Here is a 10,930-nt window from a genome sequence, read left to right as displayed (position 1 = left end):
GCGTCTAACAAGTGACATGTAATAATGTTATTAGCTGTACACTGGCGCCATCCTGTGGCAGCACATGGTATCACATCAAGACTACGGTCAGTGTTTATACTGCATACAAAGGAGAATATAATGAAATGAAATGCAAATGAGGATTAGATTTTATAGACAAGTATAAATAAAAGAGAGAATATAATAACAATTATATTGAATNACTTCGCACAATCATGACGCTACTCTTCTTGGCGTTATACTTAATATTAATGCTGGCTTACAACAGCTTCTGAGGACTTGTTCCCAGTATGGCATTGATTTTAATATTAAGTATAACGCCAAGAAGAGTAGCGTCATGATTGTGCGAAGTAAAGAGGATAAAAAGGCTGTATTTCCTAATTTCATTCTTAGTAGCAACATTCTACTTGTGTGCAGTGAGATGAAGTACCTTGGACATTATATTTCTGATGATCTCACAGATGACAAAGACATCCATAGACAACGCTGCAAACTGTATGCCCAGGCAAACATATTAATGCGGAAATTTCACAAGTGCTCTGTAGATGTCAAGGTATCACTTTTGAAAGCTTTCATGTACACGGCTCACCTGTGGAGTAACTACAGGCTCACCTGTGGAGTAACTACAAGGCTAGAAGCATACACAAACTAAAAGTTGCATACAATGATGCTTTACGGTTGCTGCTGAGGGTACCAAGATGGCACAGTGCCAGCCAGCTGTTTGTTAACTTGGGGGTACCTACTTGTCAAGCCCTCTTAAGAAAGTTAATGTACAAATTCATGTGTCGCCTAGAAGACTCGGACAATCATGTCATCTCGATTTTAATTAACCCTGTGAAGAGTTCTACTCGGTTCTCTTCCATGATTTGGAGACATTGGCGCAATAGCCTATACTGACAGTGAGCATGTGTGGCTGGCTGTGATTGGTCTGATTTTATGTTTTTTATCTGTTTGTTTTTATCTGTTTTGTGTTTAGCTTTTTATCTTATTTATTGATGTTGTGTTTTTTGTATGTGATATGGACCTTGAGTCTGAAAAAAAGATTGAATATGAATACTCAATACTGTGGACAATCCCCACAGGAGAAATTTGGGATGGATTGTCTTGCCCAGGGACACAGCGACATGCTGCCTGCAGTGGAACTCGAATTTGCTACCACCTGATTCGAAGTCAAGCACACTTACCACTGAGCCACAGCCGCCCTATGAAAAAAGTGATTTTCCTAAATCAATAAAATCCTTTTTAAATCAGTAAAAAAAACATTTTAAATAGAAAGACATTTATTATTTGATAGATTAATAGGATGAGTTTTAGATATATCATATTTCCAAATCAATAAAAAGCATTTTTAAATCAGAAAAATCTAGTTTTTTCCCCAGTAGTTTTTGATGTGATACTATGTGCTGCCACAGGGAGGAACAGCTAACAACATAATTGTCCTAAATCAAAAAGATCATTTTTAAATCAGTACAAATATTATTTAAATAGGCAGAAATTAATTATTTGATGGATAAATGAGATGAGTTTTGGATAAATAATATTTTTATTTAATAAAAAGCATTTTTTTTTAATGAAAAAACTTTTATGATGTGATATCATGAGCTACCACATGATAGAGCTGATGTACAGCCAATGATTCACATCAACTTCTCTCGTCCCTGTTCTCTGTGGGAGTTCCAGTGTCAGAAAAGTTACTTCACTTTGTTCCATGCTTTGTTCCCGTTGTGACGCAGAAGTTTTCCTCCTCGTTAAACTCTTGGTAAGTGACAGCTTTCAGAGTGAAATGACTCTCAGCTGATCTCTGCTCTCACCTCAGACTGTTTATTGCTAACAGTTATTTATATTATTGATGATAACAGCGGCAGCTGCTCTAACATCATGCTAACAACATGCTAACATGCTAACAGTTTAAGATGTTATTAACGAGACAGTTAGGCACCAACAGCTGCTCTAACAGCATGCTAACAGTTTAAGATGTTATTAACGAGACAGTTAGACTCCAACAGCTGCTCTAACAGCATGCTAACATGCTAACAGTTTAAGATGTTATTAACGAGACAGTTAGACTCCAACAGCTGCTCTAACAGCATGCTAACATGCTAACAGTTTAAGATGTTATTAACGAGACAGTTAGACTCTAACAGCATGCTAACAACATGCTAACTAAAATCAATACTACATGAATGAGATGAGACAGTCTCAAGGGTGTCTGTTAGTGTGAGGACAAAAAGTATTCTTCATATTTCAAACATACAACTCATCAATAAAGCAGTCTTTATAGATTCGATGAAAACCTTTGAAATAAACAAGAACATTTTTTTCAATCAATAGAAAGGTTTTCAATACGTCAATAAATTATGTTTACATCATGGAGAAAAATCATTAATGAATCAGTATGAAATCAACAAAAGCATTTAAAAAAAGGAACAAATCGGTTTTAATTCAATAAAATATGTTTTTCTAAATCGCCACCATAATATACAATTTAATATTTACTAAAATGTTTTTTTAATCATTCACTTTATTTTTTATAATAAATGCTAAACATTTTTCATTTAAAAAATCAATTGCATTAATATATATTTAAAATAAGATATGCAAATAAAATATAAACATGTAATCATTTTACATTATTAATATTGATTTTAAAATGAAAATATTTTAAATCAATTACATTATTATAGAATGTGAGCGATTTTTTTTTTTTTAATCAACATTTGTATATAGTAAAAAAACACTGATTGATGAACAAACACATTTATGTCAAGGTTTAAGAGTCATTATGCTGACTCATCTTAATCTGTTATAAGGATGCAGCAGCAGAGACCTGAACCTGAAGAAGCTCCTGGACCTGGACCTGAACCTGAAGATGCTCCTGAACCTGAACCTGGACCTGAAGATGCTCCTGGACCCAGCTGTGTGTCCATGAAGAGTGGCTGGTCTATGCATCACCCTGTTACCTTTAAATATGGACAGGCTGCAGATGAAGCGTAAGAATTGTTACATTTTTGCTTTATAATTAAGTTATTTAAACTCTCTAAACTCTCAAACTTTTTTCAATCATGTACCCCCTTTGAAAAAGAAATCCAGCCAAGTACCCCCTGATCAGCGCAAAAACAATTTGTTAGGGAAAAAAGCCTATATAAAGAGGTACAGTACAGCGCTGCACCATCAGTGTCTGATTTATTAAAACAACAACCTTGTAACTGAGAAACACTTAAAGCTACATTTCAAATGTTTACAATCCATCACTAAATTCATGGCGAACACATTTTAACATCATGCAATAACACTAAGACGACATTAGTTGCATATTTTTAATAAGTTGTATTTACAATGTAGTGAGAAACATGGGCTGTGCTTCACTGAGGATCATGAGGCAAACTGCAGTTATTACACTTCGCCTTTTGAAATATGTGTAACTGTTAATATAAAACCCACACTGCTCAAACTTCGTTACTTTTCCTAAAATTGGTATATTTATTTATTTGAAGAGAAAAAAAACAATTAGGATTTATACCTATAACCGCTCATCTAAACATATACATAATAATAATAATAATACATTACATTTATATAGTGCTCAAAGCGCTTAAACAATGAATAAATAATGCTGCGCTATACTTTGCGGCCACACCCCGTTGCCAAGCAACGCTTATTGTTTAGGTGTCCTTTGATAAGCAGGCAGTCATATCATTAGCTAGATCTGATCGATATGAACATAAAGTGTGAAGTATACCCGTACGAGAGAGAGAGAGACTGATACTGACGGGCTGTGAGGAGAGGGGGAGGAAAAGAGAGCACCCCGTTTATTTTTCCCATTTTATTTTCCAGAATTACTGTAAACTTTTGAAGAAAGTAGTTAATCTACTATTAGTAGTTTGTTTAAATGTATCACTTATGTTCAAACAGGAGAGAAGGTTTTGATGTAAGAATACATATTTATTGCAGAGATACACAAATGAATGTAATGGAGTTTTGGCGATTAGGAAGTATCATTCGGGAGGGGAGAACCGATCCGATGAAACCCCCCGGGGTCTAGACCCNATGAAGCTTTCATTCAACATTTAACATTAAATTACATGTAGTAACTTAATTAATGTAATCAAACCAACGACCCTACTACACAACCCCACCCCCCAATTCGCAGGTCCATTTTACTCGGGGATCAAACCAATAACCAACCAAAAACTAAAGCACCCGAACCACCACCACCAATAACAACGGGAGAAATGAGCGGAAGCGCTCTCTTTTCCTCTCTCCCTCTCTCTCTCTCCCCCTCTCTCGCCCTCTCTCCCTCTCCTGACAGCCTGTCAGTATCTCATGCAGCTCACTGATCTAGTAATGAGTGACCCGACAGTGAAGAATAAATATATTTATAACTAGTTTAGCTTGTTCCAGAGGTAGATCAAACAGGTAAGTGTGTTAGGTCTAACTCTTGTGTGTTTTGCTCCGCTCACCGGTCCGGCGGGTGGAGCTGCAGGATTTCTGCTTTACACACGTTGCATACCGCTATTTTTACTGTCTTTTTCGGACACCTTCAAATAATGCCAGACCGGTGAAGCCATTTTGGCGAGCTTGTTTTGCCACGCACAGAGAAAAGTGTCATGTATTTTACGTCATGCGATCGGCTCCCGCAATCGGCATGTTTAGAGAGCACCGATCGATCGGTAGAGAGTGAGTATCGGCCAATCTCGATCGGTGACCGATCGATCGGAGCATCCCTATTGTTAAGGACAGTAGCCCAATGCCATCAGGCCTTCCTGCTGATTAAATTCACAAAAAGTTTGTTAAAGTAAGACTGCATACTTCTCTTTTGCATGTGAAGCAGTTATTTCTAAAATGTTGCCACCAGCACAGCATCTGTTACATAAAGGTCGTATTGTAGAACGAAACTAAACACCTGCATCATGACTTTGGGTGGGAAGGAATTTCTAGTGCAAATGTTTTGTGCTTATCTAATCATCTTTCCATAATCCTCTATATGCCCTTTGTCTGTATTTCGAGTGAAGCGTAATATTTAAAAATAGTTGCAGTAAAGCGTAAATTTCACCTCTGCACTTCTTGCCTGAGGGAATAAACAGGCACAGGCATGTCACAACGTGCTTTACATGGATTTAGAACAGGCCGTTCAAAAATTCCCCAAACCCACCCAATCAAATATACAGCATTTCAACAATAGCAGCAGTATCACGGACTGACACTGAAGTTGTGGTAACACCGTTTGGCCACTACGAAAATTTGCATCAACATCCCGCGCACTCTCTCGGGCATGATACATACACATTGATTGTTTTGGAAAGACATATATTACTTTTCTCAAATAGCAGACGCACCGTTTTAAAACAGAACTTTCCATTATTGACAGTTACTATTGTATAAGCAGAACACAAAATGCTTTGCATGTGTTTTTCAGAAACAGAGGGTACTGGGTGATGGAGTGTAAAATAGCACAAAGCTACCTCTTACAGTAAATCTTTTCCCAAAGTGCCGAAGCTTCAGGGCATTTCATTAACCACAAGAATTGGACCGACTGAAATTGAGGCCACAGTTCGACCTACTCAAGATTTTTTCTGACTCTACGGAAGCTTCAGAGTCAAAGTTCATTTCGACTCGGATGAATAATGTTTAAGGAATGACTTCACGTGTTTATTCCAAAGAATTAACAAACATACTGATGAGATATATAAAGCTATGGCCTACATTTTACTTTACTGGCAGTTAAACTGTATCTTTGTTGTGAACTTCATAGAGCTTTAACCCATATTGTTTCAGGGCTATTTGCGCCAGTGCAGGAAGCGTGTGGACATGTTCAATGACGACCAGCTGAAGGTCATCTTCGGGAACATCGAGGACATCTACAGGTTCCAAATGGGCTTTGTTAGAGACCTGGAGAAACAGTACAACACAGACGACCCCCACCTTTCTGAAATCGGGCCGTGCTTTTTAGAACACGTGAGTTCAATTAGTGTTTGAGGGAAAAGTACGATGTGTAACTTTTCCATATTGAAATGTCTAAAAACGACTGTTGTACTTTTTTGAGGTTGTTTATTTGACCTTATTCCAAATGTTTCTATAGAATCAATATCCATAATTGTAATCAATTAATTTGCTACCTTTTAATAGCATTTTATCTCTTTTGCCACTGCGTTGCAGAAGCATCAGAAATTGACGTTTAATCAACATTTTAACTTTTTTGATCATGGTTGTTTTTAACTATGTTTTAACTATAAAAACTCATTTTTGAGAGGAGACGTATAGTTAGAATCCAAGTGGAAGGCAATTGTAATTCAGACAACAACTCCCATGACTGCTATACTATAGTAGTCATGGGAGTTGTTGTCTGAATCTTTACCACACCACCTAACTCCTTTTATTGTTATTGTTATGAGACACCTGGCAGTGTACAAATGTTTATTTATTATATTAGGCGTATAAGTCTTTACTTCTTTGATGAAAATATGTTTACCTCACGCACACTGTCCAGCTTAGAGAAGCTTAAATTGATAATAATTTAGTTTGGCCTGTTATCACACCATCAGAACTTAATTATCCCATTATCTTGAGATAGCAGCTGTGCTGATAATTAAGTCAACAGCAAACTGTTTATTTCAAGATAATGAGATAATTAGGTCATGATCTTAAGAAAACTGCTATAATAAAAAAACATCCAAGCAACCAGAGCTTCTTGTTGACACTGAAGAAGAGAATTCAGTACATATCTCTCATCATGTGTCTCTCGCCCCTTTATTCTCTACAGCAAGATGGTTTCTGGATCTATTCTGAATACTGTAACAACCACTTGGACGCCTGTATGGAGCTGAGCAAACTGATGAGGGATGGGAGGTACCAGCACTTCTTCGAGGCCTGTCGCCTCCTCCAGCAGATGATCGACATTGCCATCGACGGCTTTTTGCTCACCCCTGTCCAGAAAATCTGCAAATATCCACTCCAGCTGGCTGAGCTTCTCAAATACACTGCGCTGGAGCACAGGTACAGAACTCTCTGTCCATGCTCACATTTCATCAGCAGAGCGTGTTGCTTTTTGTTTTTGATTTTGCCTATAACGTACAATGTGTTGGAGAGCGAGTTTTACTTAGTGATGTCACTATAAAGGAGTCCAAGAAGTGTATGGGAGAGAAACCCCCTCTAGTGTGAACTTTGAGATGTTTGCCTTTTCAGACCATTCACATACACAAAAACCTTTTGAACTCACTACCGGAAAGGGACACCCCCTACATGCATAATAGGGCCTCTTTAAGGATTAGTTCACTGACGAAACAAACACCAGTAGCAATGCAGCTGTTGCAGGTTTTGGGTTTATTTGACCAGCTTTCTGTAATTGCTTTTGATTGAAATATAATCAGGTAAACTCAGTTTCATCGTAAACCTTTACTACAATACTGAACATCAACTCATTCTTATTTCACTCCATGGCTATTGTGTAGAACTCCGGATATAAATAGACTGCAGATTAAATATGAATTTGGGCTTTAGCTGGCACATGCATCAACACTCCCCACTCACTACGCAGCACACAAGCACAGTGCACAAACATTTGCAGAAGACGCGGGCATCCAGATGTGCAAACTCATGCGTGCGGAGCAACCAAGACATGGCGTGAGTGATTCAGCATCTCAGCCAGCTCCGGGTCATTCGCGACTCCTTTCTCAGCCAGAGAGGGACAGGTGCCAGCGCCGCCTGCCAGATCCCAGCGTTCCACTGTTAGGAGCTGGAGACAATCTGCCAGATATAGGCCTGCTCTCTGTCACGCACACACACAACACCGTCACACACACATTATCTTCCAAAGTGAGGATTGGATCCGTTTCACATCTAAGCCAGAGGGATAGATCCGGCTCAGTTAACAGTGGACGGAGAAAGTGGCTGATTAGAACGAGACAGCAGTGTGGTGTTGGACCGTGCTCCAGCTGACTTATTGCTCTTACTTGACTTTATAAGTCCTTTAATAGGCTACCCTGTATCACTCACTGCTGCAACATGACATGGGTTTCTTTAAAGGATGGCCAAACTCCAAGAGCTATAACTTTCCCCCTCTAGCACCCCAGGAGTAATTATGTGTACACTGTGTCCGCAGTGATTATCGATACGTGGCAGCGGCGCTGGCAGTGATGCGGAACGTCACTCAGCAGATCAACGAGAGGAAGAGGAGACTGGAGAACATCGACAAGATCGCCCAGTGGCAAGCCTCCGTTCTGGACTGGGAGGTTTGTTTGTGTGTTCTCTGTGGAGTCCTTCCAAAGCATCCAATGCCCACTCATGTTGTTCATTGGCAAGCACTGCTCTGGCCTGTTTGGTCCTTCTGTTTGGTTACTGATATTGCCCCGGCATTGAAAGAAAAGTTGACATAGAAGCCCAATATCTCTCACTAAATGTGGTCACAATCTCAAGGTTACTGAGGGGGAACGGGTTTAATGATTAATCTAATTGATATGCCTTTAAGATTCACAAAGTCAATCCTTGTTACTCTCCTTTAAAAGGACTTTCACTATCAGACATTTTTTTTAAATGTAATATATTTTTGTTGATTTTGTTAGACTTCCACTAAAACGTTTTCAAGCCTAAGATGATTTATTTGTCTTTCCTTCTTTCCTTCTTCCTTTCTTTCCTTCTTCCTTTCTATCTTATGAATCGTTCTTTCTTTCTTTCCTTAATATTATAATTGTTGTCCTGTGTGTTTTCATCTGTTGTTCTTATCTGTGACTTTTTTTTCCGTGTCTGTTGTTGTGGTTTTACTGCCACTGCAGCAGTCCAAATGGCCCCTCAGAGACAAATAGGTCTAACTTATACTTGATGATATAACTATGACGTCTCAGGCTAGAAAATGCCACAGAAGGCACTCACTAAACTGTGTTCATACGCTGAGAAGTAGATACTTAATGAGTTACTTACCTTGTTTATTTTGCAGTTTTTTTACAACATGATAATTACTTTAATCTCAGGAACTTCAAAATAAGATTCTTGCTAAATGTATGATTTAATAATCCCTGAAAATGAGAGTTTTGTTTATGTTAATGTGTGAGTTTCTTTTCTCGCAAATGCCGCACTCTTATTGTAATCCATTACCAAGTTGTTCTTTGTAATTTGATGTAATAGAAAAAATATATTTGCCCTTCAAATGTAGCCCAATTGTATTTATGTGTACCTTAAAGGACACTAGTACTCCATCATATGAACCTGTCTTTACTCTTATGTTCAACATTGGTTAGATAATTCACTATAAGAATAGTATCTCCTTCATTTACACATTGTGTTTGTGTCTAGGGCGACGATATCTTGGACAGGAGCTCGGAGCTGATCTACACCGGGGAGCTGTCATGGATCTATCAGCCGTACGGGCGCAGCCAGCAGCGAGTCTTCTTCCTCTTTGATCACCAGCTGGTCCTCTGTAAGAAGGTACGCTCGCTTTGTTCTTTTGCTTCCTTTTTATAAAGACCTTGATGGATTAAAAACAAGCTGACGAGCTCAAACGCAGCCTCATCTTATCTTCTTACAAGTCGATATATCACTTTGCTGTTGACGCAGACGCTTAAAGACTTTTCTGAACTTACTCTGCAGCTGCGACTCCAATGCGCTATGAGACGCACCAGCCCTTAGTGAAATGCGTTCAAAATCCTCCGCACCTTTTACAAAATGGAGCTGTGTTAGTTTGGGCTCTAATGCACCGAGGCTGCTCTCCTGTCACACTGATGTTTACGCTCGGCTACACCCAACAAAAGTGCACACGGAGACACAAACGCAGACCAACACCGCTGCACAAACACACTAAGGGAGGCTTGAAAAGTGCGTCACAGAGGAGCAATCATTTCAAAGACACACAAACGTATTTGTTCCCCCGTACTCTATCACTGTCGAACATCGAGGGAGTTTGGAACACGTTGCATGTAGCCTTCCATCTTTTCCGCCCATCTCTTCCTTATCAGCAGACGGATGCAGATTTCTCTCTGCATGCTTATTAAAAGACGCCTGTGTTTGTTTTTTCCTTACCTTCCTCGACCCTTGAAGTGTGACTGGATGGTATTTGGTCCTCAGGCAATATTTAACGTGATGTTTTTGATGCGGCTCCTGGAGAGATTCAGGTTATTTATGGAATGATGCGCTGCGGTAAAGCTCGATTATTCAACAGTAATGTGAGGATCTGCATTTCTTTGTCTTGTTTAGTAATAATATGAATATCAGTCAAAAGATATCAACTTTGGTTTGATAACATTCTGAGATGTTAACTTAAAAAGGTGATTGAATTTAGCATTTTTCACTATTTCTTTTTGGACCAAAAAGAACAAAATATCCCAAAATGATTTTAATAGTAATCAAGGATGAAAGGAATAGTTGGGTACTACTTCCGTGTACCAGTTGGAATATAAGTAAAAAATAAATATCTAGTTTATTTTATCGGATAAACTTGAAGATAAAACAGATAATTTTAGTCATTGACTGGGGCATTTCTGAACTTTTAATGTATCTTACACACTTGGGCGCTTATTACTAGTTTATGGCATATTATATTGTCTATCCGAGTGTGGACGGTTCTCTACTATAAAGTAACTGCTCTGAAAAATACAAAAAGTTTGGATATGACCTTGGACACTTAGTAAGTGCTTAATCGAGGAAATAAAATAGTTATTGGTTGTAGTCAAATGTTATAAAATAACTGTCAAATGTTATTTGAAATGTATTTATTGTATTGTTATGCACAATTTGTGTGTGTGTGTGTGTGTGTGTGTGTGTGTGTGTGTGTGTGTGTGTGTGTGTGTGTGTGTGTGTGTGTGTGTGTGTGTATGTACGTTACTTACGTTAGTTATAGTAGTACGTACGTACGTTAACGTTAACGTTAACGTTAACGTTACGTACGTAACTAACTTAACTTAACGTTAACGTTAACGTTAACGTTAACGTTAACGTTACCGTT

General features: G+C 38.5%; 1 protein-coding gene across 8 annotated transcripts in view; it reads left to right on the top strand.

The window, feature by feature from the left end:
• The window catches only part of LOC104950734 (rho guanine nucleotide exchange factor 9), a 57,430-nt gene that overhangs the window by 41,306 nt on the left and 5,194 nt on the right, over positions 1-10,930 (top strand). For all 8 annotated transcript variants that reach the window (XM_010777290.1, XM_010777289.1, XM_010777288.1 and 5 more), the window contains 4 exons: positions 5,776-5,955; positions 6,761-6,993; positions 8,099-8,228; positions 9,286-9,417. In XM_010777290.1, the coding sequence (XP_010775592.1) occupies positions 5,776-5,955; positions 6,761-6,993; positions 8,099-8,228; positions 9,286-9,417 (675 nt within the window). The remainder of the gene's footprint in view (positions 1-5,775; positions 5,956-6,760; positions 6,994-8,098; positions 8,229-9,285; positions 9,418-10,930) is intronic.

This window comes from Notothenia coriiceps, unplaced genomic scaffold, assembly GCF_000735185.1.
Source record: "Notothenia coriiceps isolate Sejong01 unplaced genomic scaffold, NC01 NC01_scaffold00017981, whole genome shotgun sequence".
NCBI classification, from domain to species: Eukaryota; Metazoa; Chordata; class Actinopteri; order Perciformes; family Nototheniidae; genus Notothenia; species Notothenia coriiceps.
Note: the sequence above shows the minus strand (reverse complement) of the source record. Positions and strands in the feature narration are given on the sequence as shown.